Source organism: Salvelinus alpinus, chromosome 6, assembly GCF_045679555.1.
Source record: "Salvelinus alpinus chromosome 6, SLU_Salpinus.1, whole genome shotgun sequence".
Classification (NCBI taxonomy): domain Eukaryota; kingdom Metazoa; phylum Chordata; class Actinopteri; order Salmoniformes; family Salmonidae; genus Salvelinus; species Salvelinus alpinus.
In genome coordinates, this window is record NC_092091.1 from 96,991,089 (window position 1) to 97,017,448 (window position 26,360).

General features: G+C 47.3%; 2 protein-coding genes across 3 annotated transcripts in view; both read right to left on the bottom strand.

Moving 5' to 3' along the window:
• Positions 1-8,688, bottom strand: part of prss12 (serine protease 12) — a 74,309-nt gene extending 65,621 nt beyond the window's left edge. Inside the window, exons 1-2 of one of the 2 annotated variants that reach the window (XM_071408499.1) lie at positions 7,858-8,688; positions 1,227-1,365 (exon numbers count right to left, since the gene is read on the bottom strand). In XM_071408499.1, coding sequence (XP_071264600.1) covers positions 1,227-1,365; positions 7,858-8,227 — 509 coding nt within the window. In that variant the 5' untranslated portion in view covers positions 8,228-8,688. The remainder of the gene's footprint in view (positions 1-1,226; positions 1,366-7,857) is intronic. The other variant, XM_071408498.1, reaches the window with a different exon arrangement.
• Positions 8,689-23,424: 14,736 nt separating this feature from the next.
• Positions 23,425-26,360, bottom strand: part of ndst3 (N-deacetylase/N-sulfotransferase (heparan glucosaminyl) 3) — a 154,574-nt gene continuing 151,638 nt past the window's right edge. Inside the window, exon 16 of the mRNA XM_071408621.1 lies at positions 23,425-25,365. Within this exon, the coding sequence (XP_071264722.1) occupies positions 25,246-25,365 (120 nt within the window). The 3' untranslated portion in view covers positions 23,425-25,245. The remainder of the gene's footprint in view (positions 25,366-26,360) is intronic.

Genomic DNA, 26,360 nt, shown 5'->3' on the forward strand with positions numbered 1-26,360 from the left:
CTCCTTTTTATAGGATAACCGCTTCACTCCCTTTTATAGGATAACCGCTCCACCCCCTTTTTATAGGATAACCGCTCCACTCCTTTTTATTGGATAACCGCTCCACTCCTTTTTATAGGATAACCGCTCCACTCCCTTTTATAGGATAACCGCTCCACTCCTTTTATAGGATAACTGCTCCACTCCCTTTCTATAGGATAACCGCTCCACTCCCTTTTATAGGATAACCGCTCCACTCCTTTTATAGGATAACTGCTCCACTCCTTTTTATAGGATAACCGCTCCACCCCTTTTTATAGGATAACCGCTCCACTCCCTTTTATAGGATAACCGCTCCACTCCCTTTTATAGGATAACCGCTCCACCCCTTTTTATAGGATAACCGCTCCACTCCCTTTTTATAGGATAACCACTCCACTCCCTTTTATAGGATAACCACTCCACTCCCTTTTATAGGATAACCGCTCCACTCCCTTTTATAGGATAACCGCTCCACTCCCTTTTATAGGATAACCGCTCCACTCCTTTTATAGGATAACCGCTCCACTCCCTTTTATAGGATAACCGCTCCACTCCCTTTTATAGGATAACCGCTCCACTCCTTTTATAGGATAACCGCTCCACTCCCTTTTATAGGATAACCGCTCCACTCCTTTCAATAGGATAACCGCTCCACTCCCTTTTATAGGATAACCGCTCCACTCCCTTTTTATAGGATAACCACTCCACTCCCTTTTATAGGATAACCGCTCCACCCCTTTTTATAGGATAACCGCTCCACTCCCTTTTTATAGGATAACCGCTCCACTCCCTTTTATAGGATAACCGCTCCACTCCTTTTATAGGATAACCGCTCCACTCCTTTTTATAGGATAACCACTCCACTCCCTTTTATAGGATAACCGCTCCACCCCTTTTTATAGGATAACCGCTCCACTCCCTTTTTATAGGATAACCGCTCCACTCCTTTTTATAGGATAACCGCTCCACTCCCTTTTATAGGATAACCGCTCCACTCCCTTTTTATAGGATAACCGCTCCACTCCCTTTTATAGGATAACCGCTCCACTCCCTTTTTATAGGATAACCGCTCCACTCCCTTTTATAGGATAACCGCTCCACTCCTTTCTTTTTCACTTCCTATTTCTTTGTTCGTGCGTGAGGCTGCATATGTGAGTGTGTGTGCGTGTGCACGTGTGTTGTGCGTGTGCATGGGTGTGACTCACCCCTGTCCCAGCTGTCTGCACACCACTGTAGCGTCCTGGTCTCCCCAGTCATCACTACAGACAGACCCCCAGACCCCCTGAAGATACACCTCCACCCTGCCATCCAGCTTAGAGCGGCCGCCCTGCAGGCGCACTGACCCTGGACGAGACACACACACACCGTTTAGATCATTTTACACTGAGGGAGAGAGAAAGAGAGAGAGAGAGCGAGAGAGCGAGAGAGCGAGAGAGAGAGAGAGAGAGAGAGAGAGAGAGAGAGAGAGACAGACACACAGACACACAGACACACACTCACACAAACATACACTCACACAAACATACACACACACACACACACACACACACACACACACACACACACACACACACACACACACACACACACACACACACACACACACACACACACACACACACACACACACACACACACACACACACACACACACACACACACACACAGAATAGCACCCGGTCCACACCTAATGACTGACAGCTTATCTATCTTGGTAGAGTCTCCCCCTAATGTCTGGCAGCTTGTCTATCTTGGTAGAGTCTCCCCCTAATGACTGGCAGCTTGTCTATCTTGGTAGAGTCTCCCCCTAATGACTGACAGCTTGTCTATCTTGGTAGAGTCTCGCCCTAATGACTGGCAGCTTGTCTATCTTGGTAGAGTCTCCCCCTAATGACTGACAGCTTGTCTATCTTGGTAAAGTCTCCCCCTAATGACTGGCAGCTTGTCTATCTTGGTAGAGTCTCCCTCTAATGACTGGCAGCTTGTCTATCTTGGTAGAGTCTCCCCCTAATGACTGACAGCTTGTATATCTTGGTAGAGTCTCCCCCTAATGACTGACAGCTTGTCTATCTTGGTAGAGTCTCCCCCTAATGACTGGCAGCTTGTCTATCTTGGTAGAGTCTCCCCCTAATGACTGACAGCTTGTCTATCTTGGTAGAGTCTCCCCCTAATGACTGACAGCTTGTCTATCTTGGTAGAGTCTCCCCCTAATGACTGGCAGCTTGTCTATCTTGGTAGAGTCTCCCCCTAATGACTGGCAGATTGTGTATCTTGGTAGAGTCTCCCTCTAATGACTGACAGCTTGTCTATCTTGGTAGAGTCTCCCTCTAATGACTGACAGCTTGTCTATCTTGGTAAAGTCTCCCCCTAATGACTGGCAGCTTGTCTATCTTGGTAGAGTCTCCCTCTAATGACTGACAGCTTGTCTATCTTGGTAGAGTCTCCCCCTAATGACTGGCAGCTTGTCTATCTTGGTAGAGTCTCCCCCTAATGACTGGCAGCTTGTCTATCTTGGTAGAGTCTCCCCCTAATGACTGGCAGCTTGTCTATCTTGTTAGAGTCTCCCCCTAATGACTGGCAGCTTGTCTATCTTGGTAGAGTCTCCCCCTAATGATTGACAGCTTGTCTATCTTGGTAGAGTCTCCCCCTAATGACTGACAGCTTGTCTATCTTGATAGACTCTCCCTCTAATGACTGGCAGCTTGTCTATCTTGGTAGAGTCTCCCTCTAATGACTGGCAGCTTGTCTATCTTGGTAGAGTCTCCCCCAAATGACTGGCAGCTTGTCTATCTTGGTAGAGTCTCCCTCTAATGACTGACAGCTTGTCTATCTTGGTAGAGTCTCCCCCTAATGACTGACAGCTTGTCTATCTTGGTAGAGTCTCCCCCTAATGACTGGCAGCTTGTCTATCTTGGTAGAGTCTCCCCCTAATGACTGACAGCTTGTCTATCTTGGTAGAGTCTCCCCCTAATGACTGACAGCTTGTCTATCTTGGTAGAGTCTCCCCCTAATGACTGGCAGCTTGTCTATCTTGGTAGAGTCTCCCCCTAATGACTGGCAGCTTGTGTATCTTGGTAGAGTCTCCCTCTAATGACTGACAGCTTGTCTATCTTGGTAGAGTCTCCCTCTAATGACTGACAGCTTGTCTATCTTGGTAGAGTCTCCCTCTAATGACTGGCAGCTTGTCTATCTTGGTAGAGTCCCCCCCTAATGACTGACAGCTTGTCTATCTTGGTAGAGTCTCCCCCTAATGACTGACAGCTTGTCTATCTTGGTAGAGTCTCCCCCTAATGACTGGCAGCTTGTCTATCTTGGTAGAGTCTCCCCCTAATGACTGACAGCTTGTCTATCTTGGTAGAGTCTCTCCCTAATGACTGACAGCTTGTCTATCTTGGTAGAGTCTCCCCCTAATGACTGGCAGCTTGTCTATCTTGGTAGAGTCTCCCCCTAATGACTGGCAGCTTGTGTATCTTGGTAGAGTCTCCCTCTAATGACTGACAGCTTGTCTATCTTGGTAGAGTCTCCCTCTAATGACTGGCAGCTTGTCTATCTTGGTAGAGTCTCCCCCTAATGACTGGCAGCTTGTCTATCTTGGTAGAGTCTCCCCCTAATGACTGACAGCTTGTCTATCTTGGTAGAGTCTCCCCCTAATGACTGGCAGCTTGTCTATCTTGGTAGAGTCTCCCCCTAATGACTGGCAGCTTGTCTATCTTGTTACAGTCTCCCCCTAATGACTGGCAGCTTGTCTATCTTGGTAGAGTCTCCCCCTAATGACTGACAGCTTGTCTATCTTGGTAGAGTCTCCCCCTAATGACTGACAGCTTGTCTATCTTGGTAGAGTCTCCCCCTAATGACTGGCAGCTTGTCTATCTTGTTAGAGTCTCCCCCTAATGACTGGCAGCTTGTCTATCTTGGTAGAGTCTCCCCCTAATGACTGGCAGCTTGTCTATCTTGGTAGAGTCTCCCCCTAATGACTGACAGCTTGTCTATCTTGGTAGAGTCTCCCCCTAATGACTGGCAGCTTGTCTATCTTGTTAGAGTCTCCCCCTAATGACTGGCAGCTTGTCTATCTTGTTAGAGTCTCCCCCTAATGACTGACAGCTTGTCTATCTTGGTAGAGTCTCCCCCTAATGACTGGCAGCTTGTCTATCTTGGTAGAGTCTCCCCCTAATGACTGGCAGCTTGTCTATCTTGGTAGAGTCTCCCCCTAATGACTGGCAGCTTGTCTATCTTGGTAGAGTCTCCCTCTAATGACTGACAGCTTGTCTATCTTGGTAGTCTCCCCCTAATGACTGACAGCTTGTCTATCTTGGTAGTCTCCCCCTAATGACTGACAGCTTGTCTATCTTGTTAGAGTCTCCCCCTAATGACTGGCAGCTTGTCTATCTTGGTAGAGTCTCCCCCTAATGACTGGCAGCTTGTCTATCTTGGTAGAGTCTCCCCCTAATGACTGGCAGCTTGTCTATCTTGGTAGAGTCTCTCCCTAATGACTGGCAGCTTGTCTATCTTGGTAGAGTCTCCCCCTAATGACTGGCAGCTTGTCTATCTTGGTAGAGTCTCCCCCTAATGACTGGCAGCTTGTCTATCTTGGTAGAGTCTCCCCCTAATGACTGGCAGCTTGTCTATCTTGTTAGAGTCTCCCCCTAATGACTGGCAGCTTGTCTATCTTGTTAGAGTCTCCCCCTAATGACTGGCAGCTTGTCTATCTTGGTAGTCTCCCCCTAATGACTGACAGCTTGTCTATCTTGGTAGAGTCTCCCTCTAATGACTGGCAGCTTGTCTATCTTGGTAGAGTCTCCCCCTAATGACTGGCAGCTTGTCTATCTTGTTAGAGTCTCCCCCTAATGACTGACAGCTTGTCTATCTTGTTAGAGTCTCCCCCTAATGACTGGCAGCTTGTCTATCTTGGTAGAGTCTCCCCCTAATGACTGACAGCTTGTCTATCTTGTTAGAGTCTCCCCCTAATGACTGGCAGCTTGTCTATCTTGGTAGAGTCTCCCCCTAATGACTGACAGCTTGTCTATCTTGGTAGAGTCTCCCCCTAATGACTGGCAGCTTGTCTATCTTGTTAGAGTCTCCCCCTAATGACTGGCAGCTTGTCTATCTTGTTAGAGTCTCCCCCTAATGACTGACAGCTTGTCTATCTTGGTAGAGTCTCCCCCTAATGACTGGCAGCTTGTCTATCTTGGTAGAGTCTCCCCCTAATGACTGACAGCTTGTCTATCTTGGTAGAGTCTCCCCCTAATGACTGGCAGCTTGTCTATCTTGGTAGAGTCTCCCTCTAATGACTGACAGCTTGTCTATCTTGGTAGTCTCCCCCTAATGACTGACAGCTTGTCTATCTTGGTAGTCTCCCCCTAATGACTGACAGCTTGTCTATCTTGTTAGAGTCTCCCCCTAATGACTGGCAGCTTGTCTATCTTGGTAGAGTCTCCCCCTAATGACTGACAGCTTGTCTATCTTGGTAGAGTCTCCCCCTAATGACTGGCAGCTTGTCTATCTTGGTAGAGTCTCGCCCTAATGACTGGCAGCTTGTCTATCTTGGTAGAGTCTCCCCCTAATGACTGGCAGCTTGTCTATCTTGGTAGAGTCTCCCCCTAATGACTGGCAGCTTGTCTATCTTGGTAGAGTCTCCCCCTAATGACTGGCAGCTTGTCTATCTTGTTAGAGTCTCCCCCTAATGACTGGCAGCTTGTCTATCTTGTTAGAGTCTCCCCCTAATGACTGGCAGCTTGTCTATCTTGGTAGTCTCCCCCTAATGACTGACAGCTTGTCTATCTTGGTAGAGTCTCCCTCTAATGACTGGCAGCTTGTCTATCTTGGTAGAGTCTCCCCCTAATGACTGGCAGCTTGTCTATCTTGTTAGAGTCTCCCCCTAATGACTGACAGCTTGTCTATCTTGTTAGAGTCTCCCCCTAATGACTGGCAGCTTGTCTATCTTGGTAGAGTCTCCCCCTAATGACTGGCAGCTTGTCTATCTTGTTAGAGTCTCCCCCTAATGACTGACAGCTTGTCTATCTTGTTAGAGTCTCCCCCTAATGACTGACAGCTTGTCTATCTTGGTAGTCTCCCCCTAATGACTGGCAGCTTGTCTATCTTGTTAGAGTCTCCCCCTAATGACTGGCAGCTTGTCTATCTTGGTAGAGTCTCCCCCTAATGACTGGCAGCTTGTCTATCTTGTTAGAGTCTCCCCCTAATGACTGGCAGCTTGTCTATCTTGGTAGAGTCTCCCCCTAATGACTGGCAGCTTGTCTATCTTGTTAGAGTCTCCCCCTAATGACTGGCAGCTTGTCTATCTTGGTAGAGTCTCCCCCTAATGACTGGCAGCTTGTCTATCTTGGTAGAGTCTCCCTCTAATGACTGGCAGCTTGTCTATCTTGGTAGAGTCTCCCCCTAATGACTGACAGCTTGTCTATCTTGGTAGAGTCTCCCCCTAATGACTGGCAGCTTGTCTATCTTGTTAGAGTCTCCCCCTAATGACTGGCAGCTTGTCTATCTTGGTAGAGTCTCCCCCTAATGACTGGCAGCTTGTCTATCTTGGTAGAGTCTCCCCCTAATGACTGGCAGCTTGTCTATCTTGGTAGAGTCTCCCCCTAATGACTGGCAGCTTGTCTATCTTGGTAGAGTCTCCCTCTAATGACTGACAGCTTGTCTATCTTGGTAGTCTCCCCCTAATGACTGACAGCTTGTCTATCTTGGTAGTCTCCCCCTAATGACTGACAGCTTGTCTATCTTGTTAGAGTCTCCCTCTAATGACTGGCAGCTTGTCTATCTTGGTAGAGTCTCCCCCTAATGACTGGCAGCTTGTCTATCTTGTTAGAGTCTCCCCCTAATGACTGGCAGCTTGTCTATCTTGGTAGAGTCTCCCCCTAATGACTGGCAGCTTGTCTATCTTGGTAGAGTCTCCCCCTAATGACTGGCAGCTTGTCTATCTTGGTAGAGTCTCCCCCTAATGACTGGCAGCTTGTCTATCTTGTTAGAGTCTCCCCCTAATGACTGGCAGCTTGTCTATCTTGTTAGAGTCTCCCCCTAATGACTGGCAGCTTGTCTATCTTGGTAGAGTCTCCCCCTAATGACTGGCAGCTTGTCTATCTTGGTAGAGTCTCGCCCTAATGACTGGCAGCTTGTCTATCTTGGTAGAGTCTCCCCCTAATGACTGGCAGCTTGTCTATCTTGGTAGAGTCTCCCCCTAATGACTGGCAGCTTGTCTATCTTGGTAGAGTCTCCCCCTAATGACTGGCAGCTTGTCTATCTTGGTAGAGTCTCCCCCTAATGACTGGCAGCTTGTCTATCTTGGTAGAGTCTCCCCCTAATGACTGGCAGCTTGTCTATCTTGGTAGAGTCTCCCCCTAATGACTGGCAGCTTGTCTATCTATCACCAACCAGACACATCTCTCTCACACACACACACACACACACACACACACACACACACACACACACACACACACACACACACACACACACACACCCAGACCCAGACACAGACACAGACACACACACACACACACACACACACACACACACACACACACACACACACACACAGACACAGACACACACACACACACACACACACACACACACACACACACACACACACACACACACACACACACACACACACACACACACACACACACACACACACACACAGACACAGACACAGACACAGACACACACACACACACAGACACAGACACACACACACACACACACACACACACACACACACACACACACACACACACACACACACACACACACACACACACACACACACACACACACACACACACACACACACACACACACACCTCTCTCTCCTTCCTGTACCTTGTTTACAGTCGCAGTAGCCCCAGTCGGTTCTGCCGCGGCTGTTCCTGAAGAAACACCAGGGTCTGATCCTGTTGTCCGGGTTCCGACAGCGGTTATGATCCCCCAGTCCTTTACCCGGATAGCGCTCCTCAAACCCCGCTACCTCGCTCCACCTCATACACACCGCACCGGACTCCGTCACGTCCACAGCCCCTTGGTAGAACCCGTCTCTCCCGCGGCTCTGGATACAGTCGGTAAACGGTAGAATGAAGGAAGGAGAGGGAACGACGTCGGAGGAGGACAGCGAGTAGGAAGAGGAGGTGAAAACAACGACCAGCGTAACGACTGAGAGGAGAGCAGAGTCCATGATGTTGTCGTAGAGTAACATTTGTTTTCTCGGTTCAGCCTTTCTTTTCTCCCTCTCTCTACTCGCTCTCAAATGTAGTCCATAACCGAGAGAGAGAAAAAACCACTAAACCGGTTCACGCCACGTATTCCCAGAAACGCGCTCTCTCGGTTCTGAACCTGTCTACATAGTGTGGGATAGGATCGAGCTGGACCGGGTGTGTTTGAGTGAGAATACCGCGCTAGAAACGAGTTTTTAAAAGAGACGCAGATCAATGAACGAGACAGAGCGCGTGCCCCGAGCCCGGTAGTTAATGAGATCCCGAGTGACTCTCGCGCTTGTGTGTTGCGTGTTTTATTTAACCTTTCTTTAACTAGGCAAGTCAGTTAAGAACAAATTCTTATTTACAATGACAGCCTACACCGGCCAACCCCTATCCCGACGGTTGTAATACAGCCTGGACTCAGGCGGGAGCCCCGTGTGTGTGCGTGTGTGCGTGCGTCTGTCTGTCTGTCTGTCTGTCTGTGTGTGTGTGTGTGTGTGTGTGTTATTGTAATAGCCCCATTGATGGGTCATAACAAGGTGTACGTATCCTACAGGGCTGGGATTACGATCATGACAATCAGAGAACAAACAAATAACATGAGATTAATAATAATAACAATAATAATAATAATGAATTGAATAGAACAATATGTTAATTCACATTATACATCCCACACATTAGCTGCTCCTGGTTGAAGACTCGTCCTACATCGTAAAGAGGGAGGCATTACAGAACATGACCGGGCAGAGGCGGAGTCTGTTTCAAGACGTCATTTCATAGATCTACATCTCATCCTACCATTCCAGTGTTTAATTGCTAATTTGTAATTATTTCGCCACTATGGCCTATTTATTGCCTTACCTCCCTAATCTTACTACATTTGCACACCCTGTATATATACTTTTCTACTGTATTATTGACTGTATGTTTTGTTTATTCCATGTGTAACTCTGTGTTGTTGTTTGTGTCGCACTGCTTTGCTTTATCTTGGCCAGGTCACAGTTGTAAATGAGAACGTGTTCTCAACTGGCCTCCCTGGTTAAATAAAAGTGAAATAAAAATGTAATTAAATAAAAACAGAACATAAACGGGCAACTGAGTTTCATTTGATGGCATAATAATTGTAACATAAATGTGTTAAAAACACTTGCTACGGCATACGCTCTAGAATATTCTACGAATGAAAGAAAATGGAATATATTATTATAGCCTGCAATCCAGGCTGTATCACAACGGGATTGGGAGTCCCATAGGGCGGCGCACATTTGGCCCGGCGTTGTCCGGGTTTAGCCGGTGTTAGGCCGTCATTGTAAATAAACATTTGTTCTTAAATGACTTGCCTAGTTAAATAAAGGTTAAATAAAAAAAAAATGTTTTAACAAATAAACAGAAACGGTTTAGTCTTCAATATTCTCCTGTTTCCTGGACCCACATTCTTTCTAATGCTGACTAAAAACATTTTCAATGTCAGTCAAAGAGAGGAGATATGACTGGGTAAATTATGTCATTTTACATAGACAAACATAGAATCATATATGAGACGTCCCTTGTGGTCAAATCACCACATTACGCTAAAACACAGAATCATATATGAGACAACAGCACCCCCCTGTGGTCAAAATCACCACGTTGTACTACCGTACAGGATCATATATGAGACCACGTTTTACTAGCGTACAGAATCATATATGAAACAACAGCACCACCCTGTGGTCAAATCCCCACATTACACAAACACACAGAATCATATGTGAGACAACACCACCACCCTGTGGTCAAATCCCCACATTACACTAACACACAGAATCAATTCAATTCAATTAAATGTGCTTTATTGGCATGACTTAACAATGTACAAGCGTTTCACTACACTCACATTAACATCTGCTAACCACGTGACCAATAAAATGTGATTTGATTTAGGAGTGCTTGTCTAGAATCAGTTTATCCTTCTAGATAGTAATCAATAAGATGATATGGACAGATCCCAGATCAGCTCTCCTAGATTACACACACACACTCTCCTTCTCAAAACCCATTGGAGGAGAAGGTCAGAGAGGAGGGACCTCTGGCTTTCTCATCCAATGGGTTTTGAGAAGGAGACGAGGAGAGAGGACGCCAAGGAGTATGAGATCTTCCCTTGGATTAAATATCATTAATCAGCTGATAGCTTCTTTCCCCAACGTCAATCATCAATAGACACTGGAACTAACTTGCTTACATTCTCTGACATATTCTCACCAACATCTTATTTAATCTTAAAAAAAAAAAAAATCTTTACTTGTTCTTATTTAGTCAAATCTGTGACGTCATTATTGAGTTCATACAGAATCTGTGACATCACCCGTCTTGGGGTTATATGCGCTAACCTTTTGCGACAGCATGCCTTTTCCTTTTGGACACAACGAATATTCAGAGTTATGAAGTTATGAAGTTATGAAAACTGGTTGTTTTGCAAATGTTGAATTTATAATATGGCTACTAATACAGAAAAATCTAAATCAAAGTCCAAGTATACAGATTTGACAGAAAAATGGAATAAGAATGCAAATGTCTCCTTCACAATTTGCCCAAATGTACCTGGGGACTTCACACTAAAAGTCTTGTAGTTCACTCATACTTCAAGTTATCCATCCATCTGAAAAAAAGAGAATCTATATACAATGTGTGCAAAAGGCATGAGGAGGTAGGCAATAAATCGAATAATTACAATATAGCAGATTAACACTGGAGTGATAAATCATCAGATGATCATGTGCAAGTAGAGATACTGGTGTGCAAAAGAGCAGAAAAGTAAATAAATAAAAGCAGTATGGGGGGTGAGGTAGGTAAATTGGGTGGGTAGTTTACAGATGGACTATGTACAGCTGCAGCGATCGGTTAGCTGCTCGGATAGCAGATTTTTAAAGTTGTTGAGGGAGATAAAAGTCCCAACTTCAGAGATTTTTGCAATTCGTTCCAGTCGCAGGCAGCAGAGAACTGGAAGGAAAGGCGTCCAAATGAGGTTTTGGCTTTAGGGATGATCAGTGAGATACACCTGCTGGAGCGCGTGCTACGGGTGGGTGTAGCCATCGTGACCAGTGAACTGAGATAAGGCGGCACTTTACCTAGCATAGCCTTGTAGATGACCTGCAGCCAGTGTGTCTGACGACGAACATGTAGCGAGGGCCAGCCGACTAGGGCATACAGGTCGCAGTGGTGGGTCGTATAAGGTGCTTTAGTAACAAAACGGATGGCACTGTGATAAACTGCATCCAGTTTGCTGAGTAGAGTATTGGAAGCTATTTTGTAGATGACATCGCCGAAGTCGAGGATCGGTAGGATAGTCAGTTTTACTAGGCGGCGTGAGTGAAGGAGGCTTTGTTGCGAAATAGAAAGCCGACTCTAGATTTGATTTTGGATTGGAGATGTTTGATATGAGTCTGGAAGGAGAGTTTGCAGTCTAGCCAGACACCTAGGTACTTATAGATGTCCACATATTCTAGGTCGGAACCGTCCAGGGTGGTGATGCTAGTCGGGCGTGCGGGTGTGGGCAGCGAACGGTTGAAAAGCATGCATTTGGTTTTACTAGCGTTTAAGAGCAGTTGGAGGCCACGGAAGGAGTGTTGTATGGCATTGAAGCTCGTTTGGAGGTTAGATAGCACAGTGTCCAAGGAAGGGCCAGAAGTATACAGAATGGTGTCGTCTGCGTAGAGGTGGATCAGGGAATCGCCCGCAGCAAGAGCAACATCATTGATATATACAGAGAAAAGAGTCGGCCCGAGAATTGAACCCTGAGGTACCCCCATAGAGACTGCCAGAGGACCGGACAGCATGCCCTCCGATTTGACACACTGAGCTCTGTCTGCAAAGTAGTTGGTGAACCAGGCGAGGCAGTCATTAGAAAAACCGAGTCTACTGAGTCTGCCGATAAGAATATGGTGATTGACAGAGTCGAAAGCCTTGGCCAGGTCGATGAAGACGGCTGCACAGTACTATCTTTTATCGATGGCGGTTATGATATCGTTTAGTACCTTGAGCGTGGCTGAGGTGCACCCGTGCCCGGCTCGGAAACCGGATTGCACAGCGGAGAAGGTACGGTGGGATTCGAGATGGTCAGTGATCTGTTTGTTGACTTGGCTTTCGAAGACCTTAGATAGGCAGGGCAGGATGGATATAGGTCTGTAACAGTTTGGGTCCAGGGTGTCTCCCCCTTTGAAGAGGGGGATGACCGCGGCAGCTTTCCAATCCTTGGGGATCTCAGATGATACGAAGGAGAGGTTGAACAGGCTGGTAATAGGGGGTGCGACAATGGCGGCAGACAGTTTCAGAAATAGGGGGTCCAGATTGTCAAGCCCAGCTGATTTGTATGGGTCCAGGTTTTGCAGCTCTTTCAGAACATCTGCTATCTGGATTTGGGTAAAGGAGAAGCTGGGGAGGCTTGGGCGAGTAGCAGCGGGGGGGGGGGGGCGGGGCTGTTGGCCAAGGTTGGAGTCGCCAGGAGGAAGGCATGGCCAGCCGTTGAGAAATGCTTGTTGAAGTTTTCGATTATCACGGATTTATTGGTGGTGACCGTGTTACCTAGCCTCAGTGCAGTGGGCAGCTGGGAGGAGGTGCTCTTGTTCTCCATGGACTTTACAGTATCTCAGAACTTTTTGGAGTTAGAGCTACAGGATGCAAATTTCTGCTTGAAAAAGCTGGCCTTTGCTTTCCTGACTGACTGCGTGTATTGGTTCCTGACTTCCCTGAACAGTTGCATATCGCGGGGGCTCTTCGATGCTATTGCAGTTCGCCACAGGATGTTTTTGTGCTGGTCGAGGGCAGTCAGGTCTGGAGTGAACCAAGGGCTATATCTGTTCTTAGTTCTGCATTTTTTGAACGGAGCATGCTTGTCTAATATGGTGAGGAAGTAACTTTTAAAGAATGACCAGGTATCCTCAACTGACGGGATGAGGTCAATATCCTTCCAGGGTACCCGGGCCAGGTCGATTAGAAAGGCCTGCTCGCAGAAGTGTTTTAGCGAGCGTTTGATAGTGATGAGGGGTGGTCGTTTGACCGCGGACCCGTAGCGGATACAGGCAATGAGGCAGTGATCGCTGAGATCCTGATTGAAAACAGCAGAGGTGTATTTGGAGGGCAAGTTGGTCAGGATAATGTCTATTAGGGTGCCCATGTTTACGGATTTAGGGTTGTACCTGGTGGGTTCCTTGATGATTTGTGTGAGATTGAGGGCATCTAGCTTAGATTGTAGGACTGCCGGGGTGTTAAGCATATCCCAGTTTAGGTCACCTAACAGAACAAACTCTGAAGCTAGATGGGGAGCGATCAATTCACAGATGGTGTCCAGGGCACAGCTGGGAGCTGAGGGGGGTCGGTAGCAGGCGGCAACAGTGAGAGACTTATTTCTGGAGAGATTAATTTTTAAAATTAGAAGTTCGAACTGTTTGGGCATAGACCTGGAAAGTATGACAGAACTTTGCAGGCTATCTCTGCAGTAGATTGCAACTCCTGCCCCTTTGGCAGTTCTATCTTGACGGAAAGTGTTATAGTTGGCTATGGAAATCTCAGAATTCGAATCCGCAGGATACAGACACGGCAAGGACATCAGGGTTGGCAGAGTGTGCTAAAGCGGTGAGTAAGACAAACTTAGGGAGGAGGCTTCTGATGTTGACATGCATGAGGCCAAGGCTTTTAGTAGTTGTGTAATGTTTATGTCCAATGGCCATTGAGCACCGATACATTTTATCTATCATTTCTCTTCATTTGACAAGGATGAAAAAGGATTTGATTGTCGACGTGATTCATGATGATGACTGCTAGCTAAGATTTTGAAAGTATGATGTTGACATGATCAGTCCAATCAAGGCTACTGTAGATATAATGTGATTTGATGTCATTTTATCTGTGGCCAATGACCTTGAGCCTTCTTGGATGGGCACTTCTAACGTAACTCTATGGTAGGGCCCAGAGGGCTGGAATTTTCAAGCTCTACCCTTAGATTTGGCAGTGACGTAGTGTCCCCCATGAGTGACAGAACACTGAGACAAATCACAGTGCAACTAGAAAACATTACCATAGCCTACGCTCAGTATTTCCCGCTGGCTGCCCCACCATTCCGCTGGCTGCCCCACCATTCCGCTGGCTGCCCCACCACCACAGAAAGCACTGAGCTCGGCTGAAACATCTGCATTTTGGAGCTGCCTTCCTCAAGAAAACAAAGAGACCATGTTTGTATGTGTCTTTATTAACTGAAATATAATTTTACATTGTTTGCAAACTGATATGTGACACGTATTAATGTCTAAATAACATGCTAAACAGGGACCCCCCTCCCCAATGCTAGAAATGTGGGTCTCAAAACAGTTGGGTCTCTGCCCCACCCGCCCTAAATGACGAGTCGCCACTGGTTGTATGGTTGTACATGTATTATATAATCCGACCAAGTTGGAAAAGGGTTCAACACGTTCATGTTCTGAGAGCTACGAAGAAACGTATGAAAAAGGAAAATAAAATGATGCATCTGCTAAATGTCTAAAAAAATACATGTAAAATGAAACAAAGGTTAAATAACAAGAGACTGGTAGAATCCCACTGTAGTAGAGACTGGTAGAATCCCACTGTAGTAGAGACTGGTAGAATCCCACTGTAGTAGAGACTGGTAGAATCCCACTGCAGTAGAGACTGGTAGAATCCCACTGTAGTAGTGACTGGTAGAATCCCACTGTAGTAGAGACTGGTAGAATACCACTGCAGCAGAGACTGGTAGAATCCCACTGTAGTAGAGACTGGTAGAATCCCACTGTAGTAGTGACTGGTAGAATCCCACTGTAGTAGAGACTGGTAGAATCCCACTGTAGTAGAGACTGGTAGAATCCCACTGTAGTAGAGACTGGTAGAATCCCACTGTAGTAGAGACTGGTAGAATCCCACTGTAGTAGAGACTGGTAGAATCCCACTGTAGTAGAGACTGGTAGAATCCCACTGTAGTAGAGACCGGTAGAATCCCACTGTAGCAGAGACTGGTAGAATCCCACTTTAGTAGAGACTGGTAGAATCCCACTGTAGCAGAGACTGGTAGAATCCCACTGTAGTAGAGACTGGTAGAATCCCACTGCAGCAGAGACTGGTAGAATCCCACTGTAGCAGAGACTGGTAGAATCCCACTGTAGCAGAGACTGGTAGAATCCCACTGCAGTAGAGACTGGTAGAATCCCACTGTAGTAGAGACTGGTAGTATCCCACTGTAGCTGAGACTGGTAGAATCCCACTGCAGTAGAGACTGGTAGAATCCCACTGTAGTAGAGACTGGTAGAATCCCACTGTAGTAGAGACTGGTAGAATCCCACTGTAGTAGAGACTGGTAGAATCCCACTGTAGCAGTGACTGGTAGAATCCCACTGTAGTAGAGACTGGTAGAATCCCACTGTAGTAGAGACTGGTAGAATCCCACTGTAGTAGAGACTGGTAGAATCCCACTGTAGTAGAGACTGTTAGAATCCCACTGTAGCAGTGACTGGTAGAATCCCACTGTAGTAGAGACTGGTAGAATCCCACTGTAGTAGAGACTGGTAGAATCCCACTGTAGCAGTGACTGGTAGAATCCCACTGTAGTAGAGACTGGTAGAATCCCACTGTAGTAGAGACTGGTAGAATCCCACTGTAGTAGAGACGGGTAGAATCCCACTGTAGTAGAGACTGGTAGAATCCCACTGTAGTAGAGACTGGTAGAATCCCACTGTAGTAGAGACTGGTAGAATCCCACTGTAGCAGTGACTGGTAGAATCCCACTGTAGTAGAGACTGGTAGAATCCCACTGTAGTAGAGACTGGTAGAATCCCACTGTAGTAGTGACTGGTAGAATCCCACTGTAGTAGAGACTGGTAGAATCCCACTGTAGCAGAGACTGGTAGAATCCCACTGTAGTAGAGACTGGTAGAATCCCACTGCAGCAGTGACTGGTAGAATCCCACTGTAGTAGAGACTGGTAGAATCCCACTGTAGTAGAGACTGGTAGAATCCCACTGCAGTAGAGACTGGTAGAATCCCACTGTAGTAGAGACTGGTAGAATCCCACTGTAGTAGAGACGGGTAGAATCCCACTGTAGTAGAGACTGGTAGAATCCCACTGTAGTAGAGACTGGTAGAATCCCACTGTAGTAGAGACTGGTAGAATCCCACTGTAGCAGAGACTGGTAGAATCCCACTGTAGTAGTGACTGGTAGAATCCCACTGTAGTAGAGACTGGTAGAATCCCACTGTAGTAGAGACTGGTAAAATCCCACTGTAGTAGAGACTGGTAGAATCCCACTGTAGTAGAGATTGGTAGAATCCCACTGCAGCAGAGACCCAGCCCTAGTGTTACTGACAACAGACCCAACCCTAGTGTTACTGACAACAGACCCTAGTGTTACTGACAACAGACCCAGCCCTAGTGTTACAGACAACAGACCCATCCCTAGTGTTACTGACAACAGACCCAGCCCTAGTGTTACAGACAACAGACCCTAGTGTCACTGACAACAGACCCAGTCCTAGTGTTACTGACAACAGACCCAGCCCTAGTGTTACTGACAACAGACCCTAGTGTCACTGACAACAGACCCAGTCCTAGTGTTACTGACAACAGACCCAGCCCTAGTGTTACTGACAACAGACCCAGCCCTAGTGTTACTGACAACAGACCCAGCCCTAGTGTTACTGACAACAGACCCAGCCCTAGTGTTACTGACAACAGACCCAGCCCTAGTGTTACTGACAACAGATCCAGCCCTAGTGTTACTGACAACAGACCTAGCCCTAGTGTTACTAATAACAGACCCTAGTGTTACTGACAACAGACCCAGCCCTAGTGTTACTGACAACAGACCCAGCCCTAGTGTTACTGACAACAGACCCAGCCCTAGTGTTACTGATAACAGACCCAGCCCTAGTGTTACTGACAACAGACCCTAGTGTTACTGACAACAGACCCTAGTGTTACTGACAACAGACCCTAGTGTTACTGACAACAGACCCAGCCCTAGTGTTACTGACAACAGACCCTAGTGTTACTGATAACAGACCCAGCCCTAGTGTTACTGAAAACAGACCCAGCCCTAGTGTTACTGACAACAGACCCATCCCTAGTATTACTGACAACAGACCCTAGTGTTACTGACAACAAACCCTAGTGTTACTGACAACAGACCCAGCCCTAGTGTTACTGACAACAGACCCAGCCCTAGTGTTACTGACAACAAACCCAGCCCTAGTGTTACTGACAACAGACAGAGCCCTAGTGTTACTGACAACAGACCCTAGCGTTACTGACAACAGACCCAGCCCTAGTGTTACTGACAACAGACCCAGCCCTAGTGTTACTGACAACAGACCCTAGTGTTACTGACAACAGACCCAGCCCTAGTGTTACTGACAACAGACCCTAGTGTTACTGATAACAGACCCAGCCCTAGTGTTACAGACAACAGACCCAGCCCTAGTGTTACTGACAACAGACCCAGCCCTAGTGTTACTGACAACAGACCCAGCCCTAGTGTTACTGACAACAGATCCAGCCCTAGTGTTACTGACAACAGACCCAGTCCTAGTGTTACTGATAACAGACCCAGCCCTAGTGTTACTGACAACAGACCCTAGTGTTACTGACAACAGACCCAGTCCTAGTGTACTGACAACAGACCCAGCCCTAGTGTTACTGACAACAGACCCAGCCCTAGTGATACTGACTACAGACCCAGCCCTAGTGTTACTGACAACAGACCCTAGTGTTACTGACCAGAGACCCAGCCCTAGTGTTACAGACAACAGACCCAGCTCTAGTGTTACTGACAACAGACCCAGCCCTAGAGTTACTGACAACAGACCCAGCCCTAGTGTTACTGACAACAGACCCAGCCCTAGTGTTACTGACAACAGACCCAGCCCTAGTGTTACTGACTACAGACCCTATTGTAACTGACAACAGACCCAGCACTAGTGTTACTGACAACAGACCCTAGTGTTACTGACAACAGACCCAGCCCTAGTGTTACTGACAACAGACCCTAGTGTTACTGACAACAGACCGAGTCCTAGTGTTACTGACAACAGACCCTAGTGTTACTGACAACAGACCCAGCCCTAGTGTTACTGACAACAGACCCAGCCCTAGTGTTACTGACAACAGACCCAGCCCTAGTGTTACTGACAACAGACCCAGCCCTAGTGTTACTGACAACAGACCCAGCCCTAGTGTTACTGACGACAGACTCAGCCCTAGCGTTACTGACAACAGACCCTAGCGTTACAGACAACAGACCCAGCACCAGTGTTACAGACAACAGACCCAGCCCTAGTGTTACTGACAACAGACCCTAGTGTTACTGACAACAGACCCTAGCGTTAAAGACAACAGAACCAGCCCTAGCGTTACAGACCCAGCCCTAGTGTTACTGACAACAGACCCAGCCCTAGTGTTACTGACAACAGACCCAGCCCTAGTGTTACTGACAACAGACCCTAGTGTTACTGACAACAGACCCTAGTGTTACTGACTACAGACCCAGCCCTAATGTTACTGACAACAGACCCTAGTGTTACTGACAACAGACCCAACCCTAGTGTTACAGACAACAGACCCAGCACTAGTGTTACTGACAACAGACCCAGCCCTAATGTTACTGACAACAGACCCAGCCCTGGTGTTACTGACAACAGACCCAGCCCTAGTGTTACTGACAACAGACCCAGCCCTAGTGTTACTGACAACAGACCCAGCCCTAGTGTTACTGACAACAGACCCAGCCCTAGTGTTTCTGTCAACAGACCCAGCCCTGGTGTTACTGACAACAGACCCAGCCCTAGTGTTACTGACAACAGACCCAGCCCTAGTGTTACTGACAACAGACCCAGCCTTGGTGTTACTGACAACAGACCCAGCCCTAGTGTTACTGACAACAGACCCAACCCTAGTGTTACTGACAACAGACCCAGCCCTAGTGTTACTGACAACAGACCCAGCCCTGGTGTTACTGACAACAGACCCAGCCCTAGTGTTACTGACAACAGACCCAGCCCTAGTGTTACTGACAACAGACCCAGCACTAGTGTTACTGACAACAGACCCCAGTGTTACTGACAACAGACCCAGCCCTAGTGTTACTGACAACAGACCTTAGTGTTACTGACAACAGACCCAGTCCTAGTGTTACTGACAACAGACCCAGCCCTAGTGTTACTGACAACAGACCCTAGTGTTACTGACAACAGACCCTAGTGTTACTGACAACAGACCCTAGTGTTACTGATAACAGACCCCGCTCTAGTGTTACTGACAACAGACCCAGCCCTAGTGTTACTGACAACAGACCCTAGTGTTACTGACAACAGACCCAACCCTAGTGTTACAGACAACAGACCCAGCCCTAGTGTTACTGACAACAGACCCTAGTGTTACTGACAACAGACCCAGCCCTAGTGTTACTGACAACAGACCCAGCCCTAGTGTTACTGACAACAGACCTTAGTGTTACTGACAACAGACCCAGTCCTAGTGTTACTGACAACAGACCCAGCCCTAGTGTTACTGACAATAGACCCTAGTGTTACTGACAACAGACCCTAGTGTTACTGACAACAGACCCATCCCTAGTGTTACTGACAACAGACCCAGCCCTAGTGTTACTGACAACAGACCCTAGTGTTACTGACAACAGACCCTATTGTTACTGACAACAGACCCAGCCCTAGTGTTACAGACAACAGACCCTAGTGTTACTGACAACAGACCCAGCCCTAGTGTTACTGACAACAGACCCAGCCCTAGTGTTACTGACAACAGACCCAGCCCTAGTTTTACTGACAACAGACCAAGCCCTAGTGTTACTGACAACAGACCCAGCCCTAGTGTTACTGATAACAGACCTTAGTGTTACTGATAACAGACCTTAGTGTTACTGACAACAGACCCTAGTGTTACTGACAACAGACCCAGCCCTAGTGTTACTGATAACAGACCTTAGTGTTACTGACAACAGACCCTAGTGTTACTGACAACAGACCCAGCCCTAGTGTTACTGATAACAGACCCAGCCCTAGTGTTACTGACAACAGACCCAGTCCTAGTGTTACTGACAACAGACCCAGCCCTAGTGTTACTGACAACAGACCAAGCCCTAGTGTTACTGACAACAGACCCAGCCCTAGTGTGACTGACAACAGACCCTAGTGTTACTGACAACAGACCCTAGTGTTACTGACAACAGACCCAGCCCTAGTGTTACTGACAACAGACCCAGCCCTAGTGTTACTGACAACAGACCCTAGTGTTACTGACAATAGACCCAGCTCTAGTGTTACTGTCAACAGACCCAGCCCTAGTGTTACTGACAACAGACCCAGCCCTAGTGTTACTGACAACAGACCCTAGTGTTACTGACAACAGACCCAGCCCTAGTGTTACTGACAACAGACCCTAGTGTTACTGACAATAGACCCAGCTCTAGTGTTACTGTCAACAGACCCAGCCCTAGTGTTACTGACAACAGACCCAGCCCTAGTGTTACTGACAACAGACCCTAGTGTTACTGACAATAGACCCAGCTCTAGTGTTACTGTCAACAGACCCAGCCCTAGTGTTACTGACAACAGACCCAGCCCTAGTGTTACTGACAACAGACCCAGCTCTAGTGTTACTGTCAACAGACCCAGCCATAGTGTTACTGACAACAGACCCAGCCCCAGTGTTACTGACAACAGACCCAGCCCTAGTGTTACTGATAACAGACCCAGCCCTAGTGTTACTGACAACAGACCCAGCCCTAGTGTTACTGACAACAGACCCACCCCTAGTGTTACTGACAACAGACCCAGTCCTAGTGTTACTGACAACAGACCCTAGTGTTACTGACAAAAGACCCAGCCCTAGTGTTACTGACAACAGACCCAGCCCTAGTGTTACTGATAACAGACCCAGCCCTAGTGTTACTGACAACAGACCCAGCCCTAGTGTTACTGATAACAGACCCAGCCCTAGTGTTACTGACAACAGACCCAGCCCTAGTGTTACTGACAACAGACCCTAGTGTTACTGACAACAGACCCTAGTGTTACTGACAACAGACCCAGCCCTAGTATTGCTGACAACATACCATAGTGTTACTGACAACAGACCCTAGTGTTACTGACAACAGACCCAGCCCTAGTGTTACTGACAACAGACCCAGCCCTAATGTTACTGATAACAGACCCAGCCCTAGTGTTACTGACAACAGACCCAGCCCTAGTGTTACTGATAACAGACCCAGCCCTAGTGTTACTGACAACAGACCCAGTCCTAGTGTTACTGACAACAGACCCAGCCCTAGTGTTACTGACAACAGACCCTAGTGTTACTGACAACAGACCCAGCCCTAGTGTTACTGACAACAGACCCAGCCCTAGTGTTACTGACAACAGACCCAGCCCTAGTGTTACTGATAACAGACCCAGCCCTAGTGTTACTGACAACAGACCTTAGGGTTACTGATAACAGACCCAGCCCTAGTGTTACTGACAACAGACCCAGCCCTAGTGTTACTGACAACAGACCCAGCCCTAGTGTTACTGACAACAGACCCAGCCCTAGTGTTACTGACAACAGATCCAGCCCTAATGTTACTGATAACAGACCCAGCCCTAGTGTTACTGACAACAGACCCAGCACTAGTGTTACTGACAACAGAGCCAGCAATAGTGTTACTGACAACAGACCCTAGTGTTACTGACAACAGACCCAGCCCTAGTGTTACTGACAACAGACCCAGCCCTAGTGTTACTGACAACAGACCCTAGTGTTACTGACAACAGACCCAGCCCTAGTGTTACTGACAACAGACCCAGCCCTAGTGTTACTGACAACAGACCCAGCCCTAGTGTTACTGACAACAGACCCAGTCCTAGTGTTACTGACAACAGACCCTAGTGTTACTGACAACAGTCATAATAAGTCATGAGACACCACCAGGCTCAGACCAGGAGTATAGAGGAGGTGGTGTCTGGCCGGGTTCCTCTGGGAATATCTGATATGAGAGGCTCAGACCAGGAGTATAGAGGAGGTGGTGTCTGGTCGGGTTCCTCTGGGGATATCTGATATGAGACACCACCAGACTCAGACCAGGAGTATAGAGGAGGAGGTGTCTGGTCGGGTTCCTCTGGGGATATCTGATATGAGAGGCTCAGACCAGGAGTATAGAGGAGGTGGTGTCTGGTCGGGTTCCTCTGGGAATATCTGATATGAGAGGCTCAGACCAGGAGTATAGAGGAGGTGGTATCTGGTCGGGTTCCTCTGGGAATATCTGATATGAGAGGCTCAGACCAGGAGTTTAGAGGAGGTGGTGTCTGGTCGGGTTCCTCTGGGGATATCTGATATGAGAGGCTCAGACCAGGAGTATAGAGGAGGTGGTGTCTGGTCGGGTTCCTCTGGGAATATCTGATATGAGAGGCTCAGACCAGGAGTATAGAGGAGGTGGTGTCTGGTCGGGTTCCTCTGGGGATATCTGATATGAGACACCACCAGACTCAGACCAGGAGTATAGAGGAGGAGGTGTCTGGTCGGGTTCCTCTGGGGATATCTGATATGAGACACCACCAGACTCAGACCAGGAGTATAGAGGAGGTGGTATCTGGTCGGGTTCCTCTGGGGATATCTGATATGAGAGACTCAGACCAGGAGTATAGAGGAGGTGGTATCTGGTCGGGTTCCTCTGGGGATATCTGATATGAGACACCACCAGACTCAGACCAGGAGTATAGAGGAGGAGGTGTCTGGTCGGGTTCCTCTGGGGATATCTGATATGAGACACCACCAGGCTCAGACCAGGAGTATAGAGGAGGAGGTGTCTGGCAGGGTTCCTCTGGGGATATCTGATATGAGAGGCTCCGACCAGGAGTATAGAGGAGGTGGTGTCTGGCCGGGTTCCTCTGGGGATATCTGATATGAGAGGCTCAGACCAGGAGTATAGAGGAGGAGGTGTCTGGTCGGGTTCCTCTGGGGATATCTGATATGAGAGGCTCAGACCAGGAGTATAGAGGAGGAGGTGTCTGGTCGGGTTCCTCTGGGGATATCTGATATGAGAGGCTCAGACCAGGAGTATAGAGGAGGAGGTGTCTGGTCGGGTTCCTCTGGGGATATCTGATATGAGACACCACCAGGCTCAGACCAGGAGTATAGAGGTGGAGGTGTCTGGTCGGGTTCCTCTGTATCTGATATGAGAGGCTCAGACCAGGAGTATAGAGGAGGAGGTGTCTGGGCGGGTTCCTCTGGGGATATCTGATATGAGAGGCTCAGACCAGGAGTATAGAGGAGGAGGTGTCTGGTCGGGTTCCTCTGGGGATATCTGATATGAGACACCACCAGGCTCAGACCAGGAGTATAGAGGAGGAGGTGTCTGGCCGGGTTCCTCTGGGGATATCTGATATGAGAGGCTCAGACCAGGAGTATAGAGGAGGAGGTGTCTGGTCGGGTTCCTCTGGGGATATCTGATATGAGAGGCTCCGACCAGGAGTATAGAGGAGGAGGTGTCTGGTCGGGTTCCTCTGGGGATATCTGATATGAGAGGCTCAGACCAGGAGTATAGAGGAGGAGGTGTCTGGTCGGGTTCCTCTGGGGATATCTGATATGAGAGGCTCAGACCAGGAGTATAGAGGAGGAGGTGTCTGGTCGGGTTCCTCTGGGGATATCTGATATGAGAGGCTCAGACCAGGAGTATAGAGGAGGAGGTGTCTGGTCGGGTTCCTCTGGAGATATCTGTGTCTCTCTCAGATTTAGCTCCAGGTTCTGTCTTGTACCAGTTCCATTCTAGATCCACTACTACTGATCATCAGGTCTTTGGATCCTTGGAACAGAACAATGTTGAGGTTCCACTGTGTCTCTGTGTTCAAGATGGCGTAGAAGGAGAAGGATGGAGAGAGAGAGAAGAAGAGAGGGAGGATGATGGAGAGAGAGAAGTCTCTATCTGGTCCATTAACTGAAACGCAGTTCTGTTCCAGAGGTCAGTCATCCCTTCAATCTTCTCTCTCTGAGTTCAGAGAGACCATTCGTTAATCTTTCCAGTTATCTCTCTGAATTCAGAGACTATCCATTTACCAGTTTCCTCTCTGAGTTCAGAGAGACCATCCGTTAATCTGTCCAGTTATCTCTCTGAGTTCAGAGACCATCCATTAATCTGTCCAGTTATCTCTCTGAGTTCAGAGACTATCCATTAACCAGTTATCTCTCTGAGTTCAGAGACCATCCATTAATCTGTCCAGTTATCTCTCTGAGTTCAGAGACCATCCATTAATCTGTACAGTTATCTCTCTGAGTTCAGAGACCATCCGTTAATCTGTCCAGTTATCTCTCTGGGTTCAGAGACCATCCATTAATCTGTCCAGTTATCTCTCTGAGTTCAGAGACCATCCATTAACCTGTCCAGTTATCTCTCTGGGTTCAGAGACCATCCATTAATCTGTCCAGTTATCTCTCTGGGTTCAGAGACTATCCATTAACCAGTTATCTCTCTGAGTTCAGAGACCATCCATTAACCAGTTATCTCTCTGAGTTCAGAGACCATCCATTGATCTGTCCAGTTATCTCTCTGAGTTCAGAGACGGTCCATTAACCTGTCCAGTTATCTCTTTCAGAGTTTAGAGACCGTCCATTAATCTGTCCAGCTATCTCTCTGAGTTCAGAGACCATCCATTAATCTGTCCAGTTATCTCTCTGAGTTCAGAGATCAAGATATCCAGCTATCCATCCATACATCAGTGTCTCTTCTCCTCCGTGAGGTCAAGCCAGGACAGAGTTCATAGTTCATAGTTCATGATCTCTCTTCCATCCTCAGGTTCACCACGAGGTTGGGAGGTCACAGAAAGGTCACGCCCTCTACCTCTTAATGGTCCCCGACCCTTAACACCTGACCTATGAACCTGGGCTGGTGGTAGGGTTAGAGGTTAACTGACCTTCTGTAATATCCTCTCTCAGCCAGGAGGGGAGAGGCTGATCCAGCCGGTGTCCCCTGAACTCTAACCTCTAACCCTGTTATCTGACCTTCTGTAGTTCCTCTCTCAGCCAGGAGGGGAGAGGCTGACCCAGTCTGTGGAGCAGTTTGGACAAGTCTATGTTGGGTTCCCTATAGTACCTGGACAGGTAGGACCGTGCCTAGAGAGAGAGAGAGAGAGAGGGGGGGGAGATGAGGGGATGGGAGATAAAGTGTTTCCTCAAATCTTCTTTCTGTCCCTCTCTGTGTGGTATGGTGTGCGTCATAATAAGGTTATAACTTCCTGTAAGGATCTGATTGAGGTCACAACTTCCTGTAAGGATCTGATTGAGGTTATAACTTCCTGTAAGGATCTGATTGAGGTCATAACTTCCTGTAAGGATCTGATTGAGGTCGTAACTTCCTGTAAGGATCTGATTGAGGTTAAAACTTCCTGTAAGGATCTGATTGAGATTATAACTTCCTGTAAGGATCTGATTGAGGTTAAAACTTCCTGTAAGGATCTGATTGAGATTTTAACTTACTGTAAGGATCTGATTGAGGTTATAACTTCCTGTAAGGATCTGATTGAGGTCATAACTTCCTGTAAGGATCTAATTGAGGTCAAAACTTCCTGTAAGGATTTAATTGAGGTCATAACCTATAACTTCCTGTAAGGATCTGATTGAGGTCATAACTTCCTGTAAGGATCTGATTGAGGTCATAACTTCCTGTAAGGATCTGATTGAGATCATAACTTCCTGTAAGGATTTAATTGAGGTCATAACTTCCTGTAAGGATCTGATTGAGGTTATAACTTCCTGTAAGGATCTGATTGAGGTCATTACTTCCTGTAAGGATCTGATTGAGGTTATAACTTTCTGTAAGGATCTGATTGAGGTTTTAACTTTCTGTAAGGATCTGACTGAGATTTTAACTTCCTGTAAGGATCTGATTGAGGTTTTAACTTTCTGTAAGGATCTGACTGAGATTTTAACTCCCTGTAAGGATCTGATTGAGGTCATAACTTCCTGTAGGGATCTGATTGAGGTCATAACTTCCTGTAAGGATCTGATTGAGGTCATAACTTCCTGTAAGGATCTGATTGAGGTCATAACTTCCTGTAGGGATCTGATTGAGGTCATAATTTCCTGTAAGGATCTGATTGAGGTCATAA